At 37.3% G+C, this 20,666-nt stretch overlaps 6 protein-coding genes across 8 annotated transcripts; 5 read left to right on the top strand and 1 right to left on the bottom strand.

The window, feature by feature from the left end:
• The first annotated feature begins 248 nt into the window (after positions 1 to 248).
• On the top strand, positions 249 to 4,513 carry LOC111792354. Its single transcript, XM_023673757.1, has 8 exons — positions 249 to 513; positions 803 to 959; positions 1,052 to 1,207; positions 1,343 to 1,499; positions 2,005 to 2,049; positions 2,821 to 2,986; positions 3,136 to 3,506; positions 3,764 to 4,513. Exons 1-8 carry the CDS (start codon positions 322 to 324, stop codon positions 4,080 to 4,082), a joined length of 1,563 nt encoding a protein of 520 aa, XP_023529525.1. The 5' UTR covers positions 249 to 321; the 3' UTR covers positions 4,083 to 4,513.
• Positions 4,514 to 5,045: 532 nt separating this feature from the next.
• Positions 5,046 to 6,986, top strand: LOC111792208 (mitochondrial import inner membrane translocase subunit TIM8-like). The gene is made up of 2 exons (XM_023673551.1): positions 5,046 to 5,232; positions 6,377 to 6,986. Exons 1-2 carry the CDS (start codon positions 5,185 to 5,187, stop codon positions 6,560 to 6,562), a joined length of 234 nt encoding a protein of 77 aa, XP_023529319.1. The 5' UTR covers positions 5,046 to 5,184; the 3' UTR covers positions 6,563 to 6,986.
• Positions 6,987 to 8,491: 1,505 nt separating this feature from the next.
• LOC111793628 (bidirectional sugar transporter SWEET12-like) lies at positions 8,492 to 9,853 on the top strand. The gene is made up of 5 exons (XM_023675592.1): positions 8,492 to 8,641; positions 8,718 to 8,928; positions 8,994 to 9,155; positions 9,238 to 9,357; positions 9,424 to 9,853. Exons 1-5 carry the CDS (start codon positions 8,550 to 8,552, stop codon positions 9,655 to 9,657), a joined length of 819 nt encoding a protein of 272 aa, XP_023531360.1. The 5' UTR covers positions 8,492 to 8,549; the 3' UTR covers positions 9,658 to 9,853.
• An 826-nt stretch (positions 9,854 to 10,679) lies between these two features.
• On the top strand, positions 10,680 to 12,176 carry LOC111794022 (bidirectional sugar transporter SWEET10-like). The gene is made up of 6 exons (XM_023676126.1): positions 10,680 to 10,781; positions 10,853 to 10,889; positions 10,980 to 11,190; positions 11,271 to 11,432; positions 11,514 to 11,633; positions 11,709 to 12,176. Exons 1-6 carry the CDS (start codon positions 10,736 to 10,738, stop codon positions 11,970 to 11,972), a joined length of 840 nt encoding a protein of 279 aa, XP_023531894.1. The 5' UTR covers positions 10,680 to 10,735; the 3' UTR covers positions 11,973 to 12,176.
• A 295-nt stretch (positions 12,177 to 12,471) lies between these two features.
• Positions 12,472 to 16,597, bottom strand: LOC111794021 (RNA pseudouridine synthase 7-like). Of its 2 annotated transcripts, none has more exons than XM_023676124.1 (12): positions 16,240 to 16,597; positions 16,116 to 16,159; positions 15,925 to 16,002; positions 15,698 to 15,798; positions 15,433 to 15,520; positions 15,167 to 15,245; positions 14,942 to 15,024; positions 14,269 to 14,334; positions 13,736 to 13,792; positions 13,201 to 13,326; positions 12,823 to 13,061; positions 12,472 to 12,721 (listed from the first exon to the last, which is right to left on the bottom strand). In XM_023676124.1, exons 1-12 carry the CDS (start codon positions 16,343 to 16,345, stop codon positions 12,619 to 12,621), a joined length of 1,170 nt encoding a protein of 389 aa, XP_023531892.1. In that variant the 5' UTR covers positions 16,346 to 16,597; the 3' UTR covers positions 12,472 to 12,618. The 2 variants fall into 2 exon arrangements, with proteins under 2 accessions (XP_023531892.1, XP_023531893.1); XM_023676125.1 differs by having other exon boundaries at positions 13,201 to 13,308.
• A 47-nt stretch (positions 16,598 to 16,644) lies between these two features.
• On the top strand, positions 16,645 to 20,224 carry LOC111794023 (membrane-anchored ubiquitin-fold protein 3-like). 2 transcript variants are annotated; one of them, XM_023676128.1, is made up of 5 exons: positions 16,645 to 16,751; positions 16,853 to 17,102; positions 17,561 to 17,731; positions 19,710 to 19,794; positions 20,010 to 20,224. In XM_023676128.1, exons 2-4 carry the CDS (start codon positions 16,973 to 16,975, stop codon positions 19,763 to 19,765), a joined length of 357 nt encoding a protein of 118 aa, XP_023531896.1. In that variant the 5' UTR covers positions 16,645 to 16,751; positions 16,853 to 16,972; the 3' UTR covers positions 19,766 to 19,794; positions 20,010 to 20,224. The 2 variants fall into 2 exon arrangements, with proteins under 2 accessions (XP_023531896.1, XP_023531895.1); XM_023676127.1 differs by lacking the exon at positions 20,010 to 20,224 and having other exon boundaries at positions 19,710 to 19,960.
• Positions 20,225 to 20,666: the final 442 nt, after the last annotated feature.

Genomic DNA, 20,666 nt, shown 5'->3' with positions numbered 1-20,666 from the left:
CATATAAATTTGGTCTAATAGTTTGGAAAAAAAAAAAAAATTAGACTTTAGTTAATATTATTTTCAAATTTAGATTTTTGCCTCTATTTTCAATTGGGAGCTCTCTTTTATGTGATTTTATGAAACTAAAGGGAATTATTTAATGTTTTATTTTTCAGAGGCCGAATTTGTAATTTACCATTTCAATAATCTTTTTAACAAATCCCGACCCCTAATGTTTTAGAACTAAAATAAAAGGGTAGCCGCGGTGTTATAAAGATAAAATTTGGTTCTCTAGGCGGTGGCGGGAAAAGCGTAGGGCGAACAGAAGAGGAAATAGGAATGACCCAGCCTGTGAAGAAACCCAGATTGGAGGAGCTCTGGTGTGCCCACTCGCCTGAAATGGATGCGGCAGAAGCAGATGAATGCAACTACACCGCTGACGAGCAAGAGGCGGCACTGGTGGCTCTAGTCGATCATCGTACTCGTGAAGTCCACCATCTCCAGCAGCGTATTTCCTACTACACTCGTCAGGTTTTTACTTTCCTTTTTCTCTACCTTTCACTATTAATTTTCATATCACATTCCATCTTCGTAGTAATTACACCCGATCCGCAACAATGTCAAGAACGCTAAACACTATCCAACTTTAGTTTTAAATTCTGGACAGGTTCTTTTCTATCTACTATATATCAGAAATGAACGCTGAAATGCTATATTCATTTAATTTTAGTGCACATTGGACAAGCTTTCTTATTAGGTCTTGTGAAATATATTTGAAAAAGAGATTATTAGTTCATATGCATTCGGAAAACTTCTACAGCTAGAGGAAGCAGAGAAGCGGTTACAGGAATCTGAATCTATGTTGGCCCGCTTTCGAGGTCCACGTCATACTTTGCCATCAATAACTTCTCAGGATTGTGGATTCAAATGTGTGAAGGTTGAGCCGAGATCACCCAGTCCTATTCATGCAAATGGGGGTTGTTATATAATCTTCCTAGTTAATTTACACAGCATTTTGCTATTGCTATAATTCCAACTATCTCCGATGTTCTTACTTGAATGCTGTCAGGTTCCGAAGCAAAACGATTTATTAGTTCCAGTCACAGCCCTTCAGTTCTCAATCACTCTAATCTTGCCATTGTGGCTGAACAAGACAAACCTTGTATCCCTTCTTCTACCGGGAGAGTTCTTGAAGATCAAAGTAATAGAAGAAAAAGAAAGTTTGGTAATGCTTCAACCCTCTGTTTAAGTGCTATCCTTTTACAGGCTACTCCATTGGTTTCTGAGGAAGTAGTATGCAACAACACAGATCCTCTCCCTCCCTTTTTTGGGCTCATGACGTTTGTTTTGTCTATGTTAGAGCAAAAAGTTCACAAAGAATTGATTGCATTAGTACGTAGCAGCTCTTCTCCGTTGACCGCCCAATGCAATGCTAGTTATTATTTTTCTAGTCAGCACAAGAGAAAACTGAGAAGCCTTGCTCCATGTCCAATTAATGACCAGCTTTTTGTTACCAGGTATTGTTATATTAGAATGAATATAAATGTAGATGTATCTGAAAGAGTGCAAATGCACATATATAAGATTTGATAGAACCCAAATATATTGAAATATTAAAGATAACTGAATTACAAGATAGTTAAAGTAATTCGAGGTATGCAGACGCTCTCTCTCGAACACTCTCACTCAAGCCTAAACCAACTAAATGAATGCTTACCCTCCTTTCCAACCCACTTTATCTATAACAAATCACCATAATGACTTCTCTAAATAATTACCAATAAATAATATTCCTAATTCCATCCTAATGGCATTCCTATCAACATATTAATTGAATTTTTTTTCTTGTTTTTTAAGGAGATACAAACGATAAATGAATGAAAAATATGGTTTTATTTGGGAGGAATTATTTTTTCATGTTATGAAACCTCTGCTTCAAATGCCATATGCATAATGTACAAGATGGTAAGCGTTGGGATTACCAAAGAATCTAACAACTGCTTGATGTTGGGACTTCTGTAGTGCTTTGGATGGAGTGATCAACTTGTGGCAAGTTCAGTCCAAGGGGTACGTCTTGCTCCCCTATTTTCCTACCTGCTTAAACAAATCCAAACTGAATATTGGGACTAATAAAACCTTTGTTTCAATCTTTAAACATCTCAATAAATGCCATTGATGGGACTAATAAAACCTTTGTTTCAATCTTTAAATATGTAAACTCACTTTATTTAACTGCATTTGTTAGTTAGTTGTGGTTATTGAGGTTTTAAGATTCGGCAGAAAGTAATGGCAAATCTGAATCTTTGTTTTCAAAATATAGGCTAAAAACTATTGACTAATTTTATATTAGATAAAAGGTTAAATCGTTGACTATGTCCTTGAGTTCTAAAGAATTGGTTAAATCCGGGAAACTATTATATTGTTGAATGTACTTGTTTGGTTCTCTACGTACTATGGCTAATTTTAATTATGATATTAGTAGTTGAAAGAACAAGGCTGATGGAAATATGCTATAGTTCAATCTTTCTTACCTATCCAAAATGCTTAATGCCAATTCTTTTCTACAATGATATAGTCAATAAATTTAATATGATGGGTTTTAATCTCATTGCTTACAGTTTACTGTGGTTATTGTCAAAAACATTCTTTGGTCTATTTTGTCCTGAAAGAAAGTTTCTCTAGCCGACAACTTCTCTTAGATGTCAATGAAAATATTATTTTGATTACCTAAGCATATTAGTACCGTGGTGCTCCTTTTAGTGGTCTTAGATATGAAGTCCTACATTGGATTCTAAAGTTCGTTTATTGCATCCCACATCACTCATTTTCCTTTTCCAGGACATTTGCCTCTCTTCTTTGTACTACTGATTGTATGTCTCAAAAGCAGAGGAGATGGCCGGAAGATATGGCATGGCATCCAGAGGGAAACAGCCTATTTTCCGTGTACAATGCTGATGGTGGAGACTCTCAAATATCAATCTTGAATTTCAATAGGACTAAAGAGGTAAGTTGCTTCTCATTCTATTTTAAGCATCCTTGGTTCCATGTGATACAATATATTGGTGCTGAAACCTATGCTGTTTCCTCACAAGAATATTATTTTATAACATTAGAGTTTGAGGCAGTTTTTTCTGTGTTTACATCTATTGACAGAGTGGCTGTGTGACTTTCTTAGAGGACAAGCCTCATGTTAAAGGCACTATCAACAGCATTAGTTTCTTGCCTTGGGAATCTGTCCCGTTCATTACTGGTGGCAGTGACCATGCTGTCATTCTATGGAATATGAAAGATAAAGAGAACACATGGAAACCAGAGCTTTTGCACCGAAACATGCACTCTTCAGCTGTCATGGGTGTCTCTGGGATGCAGATGAAGCAGATCGTACTATCTGCTGGTGCAGACAAGAGAATCCTTGGTTTTGATGTTCAAGCAGGAAGTGTACTCTTCAAGCATCAACTAGAGACTAAATGTATGAGTGTCTTGCCAAATCCATGTGACTTTAACTTGTTCATGGTCCAAACAGGGTGAGAAGTGCCTATTTATTGCTAAAATTCTTAGTTATCATTCTTTGCAACTATCTTCAATGTTTATGAACACACGCATAGCTTCTTTCTCAATGGTTTTTTCTTGCTTATTAAAATGTAAATATGTTACCAATTGAATTTTTTTCCTTAAAAAAAAAAAAAAAAAACATTTATTAGATGCCATAGTGAAATACTTATCCTGAATGGGACTCAATCCTAAATTAGTAAATATTTTCAATGGTGGTTTTATTATGCAGGAGTCCAGAGAAGCAACTTCGGTTATTTGACATTAGATTGGAAAAGAAAGAAGTCCACGGTTTTGGGTGGAAACAAGAAAGCAGTGAATCTCAATCAGCTCTGATAAGTCAGGCATGGTCTCCTGATGGTTTACACCTAACATCTGGTTCGGCAGATCCTGTAATTCATGTTTTTGATATCAGATATAATTCTCACATGCCATCTCGATCAATTAAAGCTCATCAGAAACGTGTCTTCAAAGCTGTTTGGCCCCATTCTCTTCCACTTCTTATTTCCATTTCATCTGACCTGAACATTGGACTGCACAAACTGGCCTAGATATTCCATGTCCAAGTTACTAATGCTACATGCTGTCTGCCGTAAGAGCCCATCTCTAGGTCGCTGGACATCTTTTGAACGTTCTCAAAACAACTTATTAAGAGCTAATTTGGAATCTTGGATGCAGTCAACTAAGGACAGAAGCAAGAAAATGTATATGAGTTAGTTGTCTGCAGGCATGCAGTGCATAGTCATCTGGTTGTGATGACATTAAAATCTGAAGACAAACCTTGAAGACCTGAACAAGTTGCTGGTTGTGACTCAGGTAGCTTAGTGGGATACATGTAATTTATTGATCTTGTTGCCCTACATTCATTTTATACGAACTGCTCAAAGACAAATGTTTCATTTTGGTTAGAGGGCTTTATAAACCCATGATTCTCCCCTTGACATGGTTTTGATACCACGTTAAGAACCACGATCCTCCACAATGGTATGATGTTCACTTTGAGCATAAGTTCTCGTGATTTTACTTTTGATAGTCCCAAGGAGGCTTTATACCAATGTAGATGATCACCTTCTTAACTAGTCTAATGTGTCATTCTTTTAATTAGTGAAGGTGGGACTTCATCTCAACAATCTTCTAACACTATTTTCACACTATTTTCATGATTTTTTATGAGAGGGAGGGGGGCAAATAATGAGTTGATATTCTGTTATTTATAAACTTTTATTCTTCTAACACTATTTTCATGATTTTTTATGAGATGGAGGGGGGCAAATAATGAGTTGACATTCTGTTATTTATAAACTTTTATTCAGGAGAACGAAAATATGAAATCTTCAACAGGAAAAGTATTAACTCAGTCAAAGGTAGCAAAAAAAGTATCATATTTTTAACAATTTAAGATCTCAATCAAGGCTGGCTGAAACCAATCAAGAAAGCCGACGTAGGCCCATTAGGCCTGTCTTTGAAACGGACTACAGCCCAATTGAGGTTTGTTAGGCCTGGCTTTTGTCGCCCATCACGAAGGCAGACTCGCCGTTTTCCTCCCACTTTCTCCTTTCCTGGGCGTTAGGGTTTTGCAGTCAGCACGGCTGGGAGCATTCGCGGGCTTTACAGACTCAATCGTTTGGCGGCCTTCAACCTTCCTAAGTTGCCATGGATTCCTCGTCTCTTAACTCCCCAGAGCTGATGAATTTTATCAATGTGAGTTCCTTATCGCCTTCTTTTAATTGTCACTTCTACGTTCTGATTCGTGTGGGATCGAACCATAAAAAAGACTGCAACTCTTGATCTCTAATTGTTTCTCGTCTTTGAACTCAATATCATATACATATCTATGATATGAAATCCGAACGTAGAGAATTTCTGATTTTCTTTTGACATGAATATGCTATTTGGTTGCTTTTTTTATTGTCTCTATATACATCCCCTGTTTACTTTGTAGAATGTGCGAGGGTGGTGAAATTGATATCAGTTAAGACTGTTTCTTTGCTTTCTAATTTATAGGGGAGTGACAGCTCTGATATGTATTCATGAACCATTTAGTGTCAAATTGATTGTAATACTTTTGCAAGAAACTGTTACGTAACTGCAATGAACAGAGTGCTTGAAACAGAGGTTCATATTGACCCGGTTAAATGACAAGCATTAACCTCTTGAAAGTAGCCTGTTATATTTTCAGATTTTAGTTAGATTCACTGAGCCTAGGAGAAACATATTTTGATTATATTTTATATCAAAGAGTTTGAACTCTCTAGGTTGTAGAAGCAACTTCTTAATTTCCTTCAAGACGAGCTTTGGGGGTGTAATTTGGTCTGAAGACTTCAGAGATGCCACTTGATGATTGTACTACTTTGTGGAATATGAATGTATCCTAATCTTGGAACGATACATGGCGCTGAGTTGTTAATATGGGTTTTCTAGGAAACAGAAAGAAACATTTTCCATACAAATATATTCAATATGTACAACCACCATGCAAGTTATAATAGGCTATAGAGTTCCTTGGGTTCATATCACTTAAAAGATCTGAGTTTGTCTGAATTTGAGGTTACAGTCATGTTTCTTTTTAAAGTATGATTTAAGTTTGCATAATATCTTCAATTTGATAATATTCATAATTGAATGCCATTGACATTGTGTTTTTATTGGTTTAACATTCCATGGGGGCAATTTGTTGACTCCGAAATCTGTGTTGCCTGCCCTTAAACTGCACAACCTCCAGCGTTTTCATTTCTGGATTTGACCCCTCCCTTCGAGAGTGTAGATAGCAGGATGCTTTGTTGTTGACTTCTATTTGTCAAAATTTAATGCTATTGGTAAAGTATTTGGTCATTTTGATTAACAGGAAGAGAAGCAAAGAGCCATGGTTGCGGAGATGGTGGCTAAGCTTACCAGTGTGTGTTGGGACAAGTGTATCACTGGTACGCCTGGGAGTAAGTTCAGCTCCAGTGAATCTAACTGTCTATCTAACTGTGCACAACGCTATATGGATATGAGCATCATCATTATGAAACGATTCCAAAACAGTTAATGGATCTCAACGGGAGGAAGATGTTCCGGTTACAAGACAAACATATTTTCTTGGATCTATTGTTCAATTTAAACCAAAAGAAAAAGGGTCTAGACTTGCGGAAATATTGTTCATTTTTTAAAGTTGATGCATTGCCCAAATCAGATTATCTTACATCTTGATAAGAAAGTTACCGAACTGAAATGGTGTAGCCCATTGTAGTTTTTGATATGTAGGTGTTGTTGAGTTTATGCTTTCGATTTCAACTAGCTGCGTCCCTGAAATTCCAAGAGGAAGGGCTCGATGTGGAGCACTGCCTCTAAGTTTGGATGAAACGAAAAGGTAGGCATTCCATGTAATTGGTTGCAAGTACCGAACTTTGAATAATTGGATGTAATGTCATAGTTGCACAATGTGAATCATTTTAACACCTAGATTCTGCTTCTGCTTCTGCTTCCAGCCTGGCTCTATCCTCTTTTAAGTTTCAACCATCTTTAGCTCTCGTAAATGTTGACTTATGCTTATTGAAGGAAGGTCCGTCGGTGGAGCATGTTTTAATTAATGCACGTTTTTATGCAAATTCTATCAGTGTAGTTATTTATGTATTTAGAACATTACGTCGTTAGTTTTCTTTGCCTTAAAGGTCATCCTTGTAGGCCTTTCACTTTGTTTCCTATTTTCCCAATGCCCCACTATATCAGCTTCCAATTGATCTGATGATAACAGACTGGAATTTGATTAGTAGGAGACCAACCACGACGGGGGCTTAACAATAAAAAGGGGAAAGGGCTAGAAAAGGGCAGCGGTGAATATCAAGTAATAAAGAGAGATTAGCGCTTAGATTTGCAGAGCTTAAAGGAATTGCGAATGGTGGAGTTCCTTGCAAGAGAATATCTGCCATTTTGAGGCTCTTGTGTCTAACATGCTAAATGGTTCGTCTTTTATCTAATCACACACGCAACTCGATTATATCCATTTTTGTGTTCATACACCAACAATTAATAACCTTTTATTATCAGTGTACTGAATTCATAATACTATCTATCCACTTTGGATGTAGTTTATATATACATAAAGGTTAGTGGTATGGAACTTAATGAACCGAACATCCTAGACTAGACTACTCAACCCAAATTATAAGAGTTGAGTTGGGTTGAATATTTTAAAACTCAGAAAAATTTAATTCGATTGGTAAGTAGGAACTTTTTTGGTTGAACTGACCGACCCTAAATATAGGGTTCACACTCCAAACAAACTCAACCAAATTATTCATTTCGAAAATAGACGAAAATGGAAGGTTGGGTTGTGTTGGATTGTAAACTCGGGTCAAGTCCAACCTAACCTTAAAAGTTAGATTTCAACCAAGTGATTATTTGATTGGTGTTAAGTGAAAGAAGAAGTGATTATTTGATTGGTGTCAAGTGAATGAAGTTCATCTTTATAGATTCGAATCCGGAGACAAAAGAAATAGTAAAGCTTATCTGTCGAGTGTAATCGTTCCTGAACCATACACCTGCCAGAGCAGACTAATCAAAACCTCCACAACTTTATAATATCTCTTAAAGAAATATTTTGGGGCAATACATATAATCTTGGTGCGGGTTCAATACATATAAGCTCTCATCAGTGTACATGGCGACACCTTGCACACACAGCAGCCTTTGAATTCCCTGTGTCACGCATATGAGTTCCTAAAGCGCAATAACTGCATTTATTAATAACAATATCGTACGGCTCTTCACCCCTCTTGTGTGTCTTTCAGGTCAAGGGACCTTCTTCTTTTGTAGTTGTGGAATTATACACACACATAAAAAGTTGGGGAAGCCGAAGCCCGAAGTGGGGTTTGGGTTGGAAGGCTTTAACGCCAAGGATATCATAAAAATGTAGCCTTTGATTCCCATTTCTCAAGTTAATAAAGTAATCCATTGTAGTTAATTAGCACTATAAATATGAGCCCTCCCCCCCCCCATCTTCATCTGCACCAATTTAAAGCAACAGAAATAGCATAATGGCTCTTAATTTTATCAACCACAACCCTTGGATCTTTGCGTTTGGTCTTCTGGGTAACATTTTCTCGTTCATCGTGTTTCTGGCCCCAGTGTAAGTAGCAGCCTATATATGCATATGTATATGAATATTTGTGCGTATTGAGAAGAGTACTGTGGTGGTGTTACAGGCCTACATTCATAAGGGTGTGTAGAAAGAAATCAACGGAAGGATTTCAGTCAGTTCCGTACGTGGTTGCTTTGTTCAGCGCAATGCTACTTATCTATTACTCCACGCTGAATGCGGACGAGTTGTTTCTGATGACTATCAATTCCGTGGGCTGTTTCATTGAGACCATTTACATCGCTTTGTACATTGCGTATGCTCCCAAGAAGGCTCGGGTATGTGTGTGCTTAATTAATTCATTCAATTTTGATTTGTATTGATTCCAATCAAATAATGGCAGATATTCACTGTGAGGTTCTTTCTTCTGTTGGACGTGGTTGGGTTTTGCTTGATTCTGTTGGTGACCCAATTTGTGGTGAAGCGGCCTTACAGAGCCCGCGTGATTGGGTTCGTTTGTGGAGGCCTCTCTGTCAGTGTTTTTGCAGCTCCTCTCAGCATCATGGTATGCCTATGCTCTGCTGCACTCGTCATCGTCTTTAAATAAATAATATTACGTTAATGATGATATGTTTGTTTGTCTGTAGCGGACGGTGATACGTACAAAGAGCGTGGAGTTCATGCCGTTTTCGCTATCACTTTTCCTCACACTCAGCGCCGTTACGTGGCTCTTCTATGGGTTACTCCTCAAGGATCTGTTTGTTGCGGTAATAATAATAATTGATATTGATATTATGTTGTGTTGAAGTAATTAATGAACGGTGATGATGCAGCTTCCAAACACACTGGGATTCACGTTCGGGATGGCTCAGATGATTCTGTACGCCATCTACAGGAACGCAAAGCCAGCTGCTGAGCTCGAACTCCCACAGCACAAAGCCACCACGGTGGAAGTGGAAGCGGAAGCTAGTTTGGATACTCCTGAACAGCGCCATCATGAGAAATATTGCATGGACTTGGAGACACAAGCAGCCCCAGCGGCACCCATGCTCAATTCTGCGGCTTGACACTATCTTATTTTAATTCACAAATTTCGTCCTACCCTTTTCTCTCATGCTTAATTGCTTTTCCCTAATCTTTCTCTCCTTCTATATGTAATGTAATCAAATCCATTTCAGAATTAAAGGTTGCACTAATGTTGTACGTGATGTAATCAAATCCATTTCATAATTAAAGGTTACACTAATGTTGTACGTGATGCAATTTTGTTGTCCTCTTTGAGCTTTCTATAGTATAGGAGGGAGTTAGGAGAAGGTTTCCACATAGTTATTTTTTGTTCTACTCCCCAACAAACCCACCAACTTGTGACATCACAAATACTATAATTAATAATCATAAATACTCTAATTAATATGAACTGAGCTGTGAAAGGGGACATATAGAATGGGTACGGAAGCAATCCTTTTTCCAAAATAATTAGCGAAAAAAGGGAAATTTAGTATAAACATACATTTAATTAATTTTTGTTGTTTTACTTGAAAGAAATGGGCGTATTCCTTGAATCAATTAATAAAGAAGACGAATTTGGGGTTAAATGATCTTCCAAACTTCATGTGTAAAGAATTTGGCAATAATCTTTGTTCTGGAATGGTTACTGCAAACACCCATTATTTGGGCACCTAATGTCCGGTAATCCTCGCTTTCATGAAGCTAAATAAATAAATAAATAAATAAATAAATAAATAACATAAATTAGTAGAAGGGAAAGTGAAAGTGAAAGTGAAAGACGACGATGATGGTAGAGATGGTGTGTATGACGGGGTTAGGCATTAAGTGGTATTACACATCAGAATGTGCGTGGGACAAGATTCTGTGTGGAACCAAAGATTCGATCCCGCCCAACTTGTTCTTATATCCTTTGGACTAAAAGGAAAGAGTGGCGAGTTTAGAAACACAACACACTGCCGTGTGGGATATTATGATATGGACTTAGTTCCCCAAACCAAGTATGAGTTGGAGGCCTTAAAACCACTTCGTGGGTGACACATCAGAAACAAATAACCTTTTTTGCACTATAAATAAAGCCCTCTCTGCCGCCCATTACTCTCACTGCACTCTCATACCCTTCAGCGCACCAACACAGCAATGCCCATTAGTTCCCAAGCTCTGGTTTTTGTCTTTGGCCTTTTAGGTAAAATCCCTATTTACATTCATTTTATGTTCTTATCATACGCTCATTCTTCATATTATTGTGTGTTTCAGGCAATGTCATCTCCTTTATGGTCTTCCTAGCTCCACTGTAAGCACACCACTTACTGAGTTCATTATTGCTCCGCCGGAGTGGAGGGTTTACAGTTGTTCAATTATAATAATATTATGCACTTTGCAGGCCAACATTTTACAAGATATACAAGAAGAAGTCGGCGGAAGGGTACCAGTCCTTGCCTTACGTGGTTGCACTGGTCAGTGCCATGCTTTGGATTTACTATGCTCTTCTCAAAACCAACGCCACCTTTCTTATTACCATCAACTCCTTTGGCTGTCTCATTGAGACCCTTTACATCTTCCTCTTTATATTTTACGCTCCAACAAAGTTAAGGGTAAGTGTATATATATATATATATATAAAACACATTTTCATTTATAATTGGAGTTATCAGATATGAATTCTTGCGTTCAGTTCCAAACGGCGAGGCTGCTAGTGCTGTTGAATGTGTTGGGGTTCGGGGTGATGCTGGCTTTGACTCTTGTGTTAGCCAAAGGAGAGAGGCGTCTTAAAGTTCTTGGGTGGATATGTTTGGTGTTTAATCTCACCGTCTTTGCTGCACCCCTTTTCATCATGGTAATTAATACACATAAATTTGTATATATATACATATATTATACAAAGTTGATGCATTGATTAAAATGAATATGCATGTAGGGGAAAGTGATAAAGACCAAGAGCGTGGAGTACATGCCGTTCGCGCTATCATTCTTTCTCACTCTGAATGCAGTGATGTGGTTCTTTTATGGCCTTCTTCTCAAAGACTATTACATAGCGGTAAGAATCACAATTTTATGGAACACAAAAAATTAAAGAAGGTTAGTAATAATAATATTGATTTGGATGAAGCAGCTACCGAACGTGGTCGGGTTCGTGTTCGGTATAATTCAGATGATCCTGTTCATGATATTCAAGAATGCGAAGAAAAGCATCCCAATAAAAGAAGAGCCAAAGCCACAGCTTCACCAACTGTCAGAACAAATAATGGACGTCGTAAAACTTGGGACTATGGTTTGCACTGAACTAAGCCCCGTCGCCGTTCTTCAGCCAAACATGGAGGTGGTGGTGGAAGCCGTCATCGACAATATCCAAAACAAGCAACAGCTAATTAAATAACTAGCTACTAGTGTGTACTCTGAATTGTTTGTGGTTTTGGAAGGCTAAGTAGTGAGTTAGTTTTTGCTTAATCAGTATAATTAGTGTAGTAAACAATATCGTCGTGTCGGTGGCAGTAAGCCACAAGAGCGAGCTTTGATTAAGCCCGATGATGTTGTTTGTAATCATATCTCTGACTTATATATATTTCTCTTTGACCACGCACTCCTCCGAATCTTTCACCATAATTAATTCTTTCATTCCAAAATATAACACCCACTTCGAAAAGATGCAACAAACATGGCCAATGGAGCATTGCGTATAATAATACAAAGGTAGTGGGGTGACTCGGATGGAGGCAATGTGGGGCAAGTGGTAGGAGAGCTTGTTGAAGTTATTATGTTACAAGGGGTTGGTGGTACTGTAAACGTACATGCGTCGGTGTACTTGGAATCATTTTTGGAATCGCATGGCGTGGCATGCCCAGTTGTAGCAGCTCACACTCACTTATCCCTCCAAATTCCACATAATTTCTCCCACTTCATTTTCATCATTTTCATAATAAACACAAATATCCCAAAAACTGGGTCCTCTACGAAGAATCATATTCATACCCACATTCAGCCTTCTCAAACTTGAATCCAAAAATACACTTTTCATACGAAGTCTATTTAAGTGAAGCCCATTCTGGATATGGGCATTCGTAGATCCATCCTGGTCCGGAGTACCGAACGCAATGCAGCCACAATCCCTCTTCTTCTCCGTCATATCTGCACATAACCAAGCACGTTCAAAGCGACACTCATGGACATCGTTGCATTTTCAGTGGAATCAAACCAGAAAATCTTCCCGTGGAATAAAAGTTTCTCACCCTTTTGGAGCCAAATTTGGACAGTTTGTGCACATGGGGTCAATGCTAAAATCTTCACTTGAGTTTTCTTTGCGTGCACTAACACAATCTTCTTCAATATCATGTGCTGTAGAACACGCAGATATCGCAGCAGCTCTATCTGCAGTTGTTTTTTCCACGGAGCGACCAGAAGCTACTTTTGTAAGGTACAGTGCATCGTTGGCAATAGGATACCCTGTGTACTGCAAATGCACACGGATCTGCATTGCAGGAATACCACAACACACCGATTTAACATAGAGGAAGCAAACATACATGGATCATTCAAACGTACGAAATATCATTAAGGGGAGGTCTCATGCAGAAGAGGGTGGACAATATTCCAAACATTACACTTACTTGATGAGTTCGTCCAGTGACCGGTTCACATAAAACAATGCTATGGACTCCATCGGAACTGATGCAAGTAAACTTTGTTTGAGCGGCCTTCCCCTTCGCCATAGTATCCATGCAAGAATCAACCATCTGTTGTGTCAATACTAAAGTCAGACAAATACGCTTCCACTCAAGAGGACGACACTAGGAGCCAAAGGAGTAACAGATCTCTCGCAAACTTTATCCATGATAATATAATGGTTATGGAATAAACCTGTTTTAGACCTATAACAATAGCCGTACTGTTCTGTTTTAGGAAAACAGAACAATACACTGCTAATTAAACTCCATCTTTTTAATTTCTTTATTATAAGTAGGGAGTTCAAACCAATTCAACTATAAGACAACCGTTAACTTGTGTGCATTTTGACTGTTCTTATAGGACAACCGTTTGACCCTACCACATTTGACTGTCAACAAGGTACATTCCCTTATGATCCACTTCCTCTTTTTAAGTAACTGTAGTCCATATGGACAAGTGTAGAAAATGAAGCCTCACCTCCGCTGTGCTCCTTCCCTCTCGAGCATTGTAGTTTATGTGAACATCGACCACTTGCTGAAATCAAATCCAGGATAAAGTGAAGCAGATAATCAGATAGATGCCTAATAGAAATAGAATATCAATATTATGAGGTGATTTCACCAAATATAAAAATACACCACAGTTCTCCAGATAACTGGGTATTATGCTTGAGACTGAACAAAGAATTTGATACACATTTATACTCCTTTAGTGTCAAAAGAACTGAGTGTTCGATCTCATACTCTTCTAACAACACCACATGCCTATAATGAGCACAGACGACAAGCCAAAACTCACGCACATGTCCACAGCAAACCAGGACAAGACAATCAGAGCTCCATTTCGGAGGGAGTATATGAATTGCCCTTTATCAAAAGGATTTCTTCTAGATTGTTACAAGAAGAATCTAAAAATAACCCTTTAATCTAGTCATAATTGAAGGAACAGTTTGATAAATAATTGAAGACAGAAGAGAAAAACATGACTTGACTAAAATAAAGAAGAAATACCTCTTCTTCTGGAAACATACCCACCACCCTTGCAATATACTGTTTCTTCACCAGCCCAGACTCAATCTGCAGAAAGCAAGCATTCCTATTAAGTGAGTTTCATCAGTTCCTAGATTGTACATGTGCAGAAAAGAACGAGAAATCAATGAAAATTTGAATTTAACTATTTACAGTGTACAGGACAAGACTATTAACGAGAAAAACTCGCAGTGCAAGTGGATTTTTTTTTTTTTTTTTTTCCTTCAAAATTGCTTCCTCAGTTTATATTGTCTTCAGTTTCCAAATTTTTATGAGTTACACTTTTTTTGTTTTCCTTACATTTGTCTTATTAAAATACCAAATTATCCCCTAATTATTCATATTTTAAATATTTTTTATAAACTAAACATTAATTATTTGTATATCTTGTAAGTCATAATCTAGAAATCTCAAGAACTTTGTTTTAGGCAGAATATCTGTGTTGGACATGGTAGTCGGAACATGCTCTGGACACATGTCCACACATTGAAAACCATTATGTGACAGTTAGAAGTTGTCTACCGAAGAAAAGCCACTGTACAAGTTTGATTAAAAAATTTTAGAAGACTGCACGACATAAAAATTCCATGAAAATGAATTCCCTTTTCATTAACTACATATTGTTAAAGAAGAAATTCTTAAGAATAAGGCATACCTGTTGTCTGAAAAGATCAGCTTTCGATGCATTTCTAGCAATGATAAGAAGTCCTGAGACAAGACGGTCTAGTCGATGTATAGCTGACATGATTATGTCAAGGGAAGAAGAGGGTTACCCTTCAAACCGGTGGATAAAGTATGCTAACCGAGTTTATTCGTTATCAATTTAACAGAACTAAGCCAAGAGCATAATAGCTACAAGAAGGAAATGGAAGTTGGATACGAAATAGAGGTGCCAAACCATGCTCTGCCTGAAGTATGCCAACAACGGTGTTCTTCCTATATTGACCACATGGATGAACCTATATTACATTAGATATTGCTAATTAAATATAAACATAAGTGACGGGAAATCTACTTAAAACAAAAACAAACAGTGGCAGACAAGAGGAATGTGTACACTAAAACTCAAAAGTTTACAGGGCATGTATTGCAGAGCTTGCAATACTAATGACATCATATGAAATTCATACTACCAATCTGACTCACTGGAACAGACGCAGGCTTGTAAACCGTCAGCACATCTGCTTCTTCTTTGAGAATTTTCACCTCCAAAGCCATTACAGGCGGTTCATGCCTACAGCCCTTGTGAAATCAATTACAAGCTTGAAAACTCTATAATGCAGCTTTGAGTAAAGAAAATTTAAGACAGAAAAATGTAAATTAAAGAGAATCATAGCCACGTAGTTTATACCAACCGTGAACCATAAGCCTTTAAAATACTACCAGAAACTACAACGTGGAGAACATATACCTGTGCAGGAAATGGCTTATCTTTTGAGATGTTTTAACTATATATGATGTAGGCACCATCTCCCCATCGACTTGTATTCGACCACATTTGACTGCATCAATCTGAGAAACAAAGTTCCACACAGTAAGGCATGAAAACAAGGAAAAATCTATATTTTGATTCAAACAATACAGTAACTGACAAAAGCTGAGACCAAATGATCACATTAAACAAGAAAAAGACCATACATAGTACTCGTATGGTCGGCCTTTAAACTCTTCAGTAAACAAGTCGACAATGGATTTGCCGGCCCATCGATTCTTAACCTGCAAATTGTAGATATAAAGTTCCAATTACGAGTTTGAAATTAGATTGAATAGTCGCACATTTGTGACAGTTTAAACTGAAAAACAAGAAAGGAAACCCATAAGGCACTTACATGGGCAATGAACTCGAAGTAGTAAGGTCTAACGTGCCGCCTCCCTAAGCAAAGAACTCTGTTTAATCCAAACTGGAAACTAAAACGAAAAGAAAATCCCCAAAAGAGGGCTTTTAGTTTGTACCATTGTGAAATATGTAATCGCATCGTTGAGGGGCATTGGCTGGGGTTTGCCATACGATCTCTCCTTCTCCCATGCCCTCTTCTCCCCTTTTCCTTTTGCTCGTCATTTTGCTGCTTTAGGCGGCTTTACGGAGGTCATATCGACGGTATTGGCTTTTGGATGAGCCCGCCAAATAGTCACAGTGTGGATGACCGACTAAAACGTCACCGTTTAATTCCATAAGCCAACCGAACCGAACCGAACCGGAGAAAGCGCCAGTGGTGCGGTGTGGTGTGGCGTCGTGACGTGACATAAAGTCAAGAAGACCGCATCGATTTCGAATCGGTCTGCCTTAGCGAGCGCTTACTTTGTCTTCTTCCTCAGTTCAACAACTTAAAATAATATTTATAGATTCATAATTTGGGAAAGAAATATATATATCGAATTTCTTATTGAATAATATTCTTCGTCTGAAAAGCCTGCAGCTGAGAGGAAACTCTGCCTTGGCCTTGCCTGATCGACGGCTTCACAAGGTCTCTTCTCTCTTCTCTTGATTGTCGTTTTCTTTTCACTTTTTTCAAAATTACTTCCCTTTTCGGATCTTTCATGGTGTTCACTCCTGCAATTGCTTCAGCTTCGTTGCTGTTGGAATTCCTGTGAATTTGTTCTAGGGCACCGGATATTGGGCCGCGTCTCTGATCAATTCAAGGTCGGGATCCAACACTTATACCTGATTGTGAAATACTCAACTCAGATGCCGGAGGACGATTTGATTGACATTAAGTTCAGGCTCTACGATGGTTCTGATATTGGACCATTTCGATACTCGTCCGCATCGACAATAGATGTGCTTAAGCAGAGAATAGTGTCCGATTGGCCCAAAGGTTCCAGCTTAGCTCTTCATCTTCTCCTTATTCTTTTCAATTATAAGTACTCAATTTGTAATCATTTCTCACATTTAGGTTTCTGTATGTCCTTTGAATGCAAACGCTAAGTAGACTTCCGGCTTTCCTAATTGCATGTTCTAGAGTCTGTTGATCCTCCTTTTTTTAGTACTATAGGCTGCTAGCTTAAGAAATCTATTTTTAGGACTAATATTTTATTCTTGGCAGACAGCTCTGCGTCGATATTTTATTCTTGATTTACGCGCTCGTTCAGAGGACGCATGTTCAATTCTTTGATGTGTGTCGTTTACCATTAGGAACTCATGCCTGTGTTTGAGGTTTCTCTGAAGAAGTGTCTTTCTTTCACTGGGCTTCTAATCTTCTTCTTTTTTCCTCTGCATTTGTTTTCATATTGATTCTCCTTTTCCCTTTTGGGACGATTTTTCTTTACCTTTTAGGCAAAACAATCACTCCAAAGGCAGCAAGTGAAGTAAAACTGATAAGTTCTGGAAAAATTTTGGAAAATAACAAGACTGTTGGTCAGTGTAAATTACCTTTTGGTGAGTTCACTGGAGGAGTTACTATAATGCACGTTGTTGTACAGCCATCCCTAGCAAAAGCTAAAACAGGTGATTACATTTGAGATTTTAGCTATAAATATAAATTTCTTGTTCATAGATTGTTCCTTTTAAAATTTTACAGTAATACGGTATATTTTCCATTTTGTCCTATACCCGATGGTTTTTCAAATACTCTGGATGTAGTTCGACAAGTCTATATAAATGAGGTCTTAGGAGTTGGAACCGTATTCTGAACTGATACAGTTATCCATTTGTTGGTCTTTTTTGGCTTGAACTTAGGTCAATACTCTTCTGATGCTAATCACTAACAACTGTTTTTGTTGCTCTTTCTGAAGTTAATGAGATATAACAATTTCAAAATCATTCTTAGAGCATTCAATCAGCTTTGACTAGTGCTTTTGAGTTAGAAGTCTGACTTTGCTAACTAGAATGCCGAATCTTAGCAAGTGGTCCCATGAGTTAGCTATCATGAGCCTTTCAGAGAACCTTCTTTCTTCATTTATTCTGCCGCAGATGTTATCCCTTTTTTCTAAGCTTGTCCTGAACTACTGCCTGTGGCTTTTAAATGAAGAAGAGTTTTTGAGTGCTTTCTTTGAATGGTTAAGACAATAACTGTTTCAGGTTGTAGCTAAACCATTTCATTTAACCCAAAGTCATAGGATCATCTCATTGACTATTACTCCTCTACAAAGTATGCAGCGAAAAGTGAAAGTAGTCCATGGGTTGGCCTAGTGGTTAAGAAGGCCAAATGAGAAGAGTTGAAGTGTGTGTATGGTCCTTAAATTTTGTGTCCATTTGGTTCATAAACTTTTAAAATTACAAATTTCAATTTATACCTATTAGATCAATTAGTTTTAAAAATTTTCAAATTTTTCGGTGACCTAAACACAAAGTTGAAAATTTAAAGACTTAATTAGATACTTTTGAAAGCTGAAGGACCAAATAAACACAAGTTGAGAGACTAAACTTGTTATTTAAGATAGATATTTTCTAAGGGCTTAGGCTGGTTTATTATTCGGGTCTACTAGTAATGATAAAAATTCTTGTCAGCCTTGCAGATTTAACTAAAGATTCAAAATATCCACTCCTACCCATTCTTATTCTTTTCCTGATTTGGCCCTTTTCTCTACTCTTGCTTCTTCTCTCTTCAATATTTTTTCCTTTTTATCTTTTTTCTTCTTTTCATATTCTTTTATCATTGGAAAAACTAGAATAAACTAGAGAAGAAAGAACTTGGATTGTTGTGAGGGCCGAGGAAAATCAAAAAAATCTTCCAGATTTATTTATTTTATTTTGTTAAGTTTACAGTTAATTAACTGTTAATTACTATTAAAATCTGTTATATTATTTTTATTATACAATATAGAAATTATGTATTAACTAGCCTTATGTAATTGACTTGCTCTAATTTCCATATTGCAAAGATTTAATTTTGATTAATACATTAACTAATATCTCACGATTACATATGATTGCTTTTGATTCTATAAGAACCTCTCTTATTTCCATGAAACATGACTATAAGTTTCTATAATTGCTTAGAATTTCTTTATGTTTCACCTTCACATATGATTACTTGGGATTCTATGAAAACATCGTTTATTTCTATGAAGGTTGACAAAGTTGTTATGAAAGCTAAAACATACTTCTGATTCCAAAATAAAGAGGGTATAGTCAATCAAATTTAAACTAAGTTTGCCTATGTGGCAGTCTAGGATCTCATCTGTGGATTTGTTTTCTTCTGTTTGATTATCAATTCTTCTTTCTTGATTCCATTGAATGCATATCCAAACAATATCCACAGCTACGTATGTACCCCTTGACGAGCAAGAAGAATGAAAAATAGAAAGTTACCTGTATAAATAAGTTTATGTGACTGCTATGGGTTTCTAGTCAATTCTTGAAAATGATCATTGTAAAACTAGATTAAATCATGTGGTCACTATCCAAATTTGTTTTTCCGATGAGTTTGGTAATTCTTTGCTGTGATATATCAAATATTTACTGAGATATGTTGATGATACAGAGAAAAAGACTGACAATTCGCAACAGAAGATCGTGTGCTCCTGTTCCATACTTTGAAACACAACACGAATGATATGATTCGTTTGGTAAATCATCTTTCAAAACGTGGTTGCTATCGGCCATATTCTTGTGTATAAATGGTTTCTGGTAAATTGGTAATGATGTGTTTAGGAACATTGACATGAAGGATATGTTTCTCTTTTATGTGATTGTGAAGTTTTCATATGATATTTCAAATTCTTTGGTTACTAAGGTCATGCTGTATTCTGTTTTTCCCATGTGCGTTTCTCTTTTGGTACAGGAGAAGCTAGGTCATCTCTCTTAGAGGGTTTGCAGATAGAAGAAGAGGGCTATTTATAGATTTTGAGATGAGTTCAAAGGTCTAGAATACTCCTTAGGGATACTGCTCGAGTACTAAGGCAATTAGGGTAATTTTGGAAAGTTGCAAGAGTATTTCTATCCCTATACTTTTTTCCCCATCAAAAGAAGATATATACTTCTTCCAATTTGAAAAAAGGGAAATTTTCTATCTTATACAAAAATTCTGCGAGGCCTCATTGCTTGAAAATTTGATGTAATTTCTTTTCTTTTTTCAATTTGAAACATGCTTTTGGAGAGGTGTTTGTGTTCTGGTATGTTACCGTCAAATTATCACATCTAAACAGCACAGCGGACCTTACTTAAATATATTTAAATTGGCATGCCATTGTGACCAAGCTGCTGTATTGAAATACCCAATACTATGAGTCACAATACTATGAGTGCCAGTTAAATTTTAAATGGAATTAGAGGTTTGAGAACCAACTCATAATTCACATCATAAAAACAATACAGGACAATAAGCGTCGCAAGGTATTCCCGATTCCACGCCCATTGATGCTCGACCTGCTGATTCAGAAGAAATTCAACCGCAAACACTTAAAACGACATCGTATGGTTCCAAAGCGCAGCGACGTCG

The sequence above is a fragment of the Cucurbita pepo genome, chromosome LG04 (genome assembly GCF_002806865.2).
Source record: "Cucurbita pepo subsp. pepo cultivar mu-cu-16 chromosome LG04, ASM280686v2, whole genome shotgun sequence".
NCBI classification, from domain to species: domain Eukaryota; kingdom Viridiplantae; phylum Streptophyta; class Magnoliopsida; order Cucurbitales; family Cucurbitaceae; genus Cucurbita; species Cucurbita pepo.
Note: the sequence above shows the minus strand (reverse complement) of the source record. Positions and strands in the feature narration are given on the sequence as shown.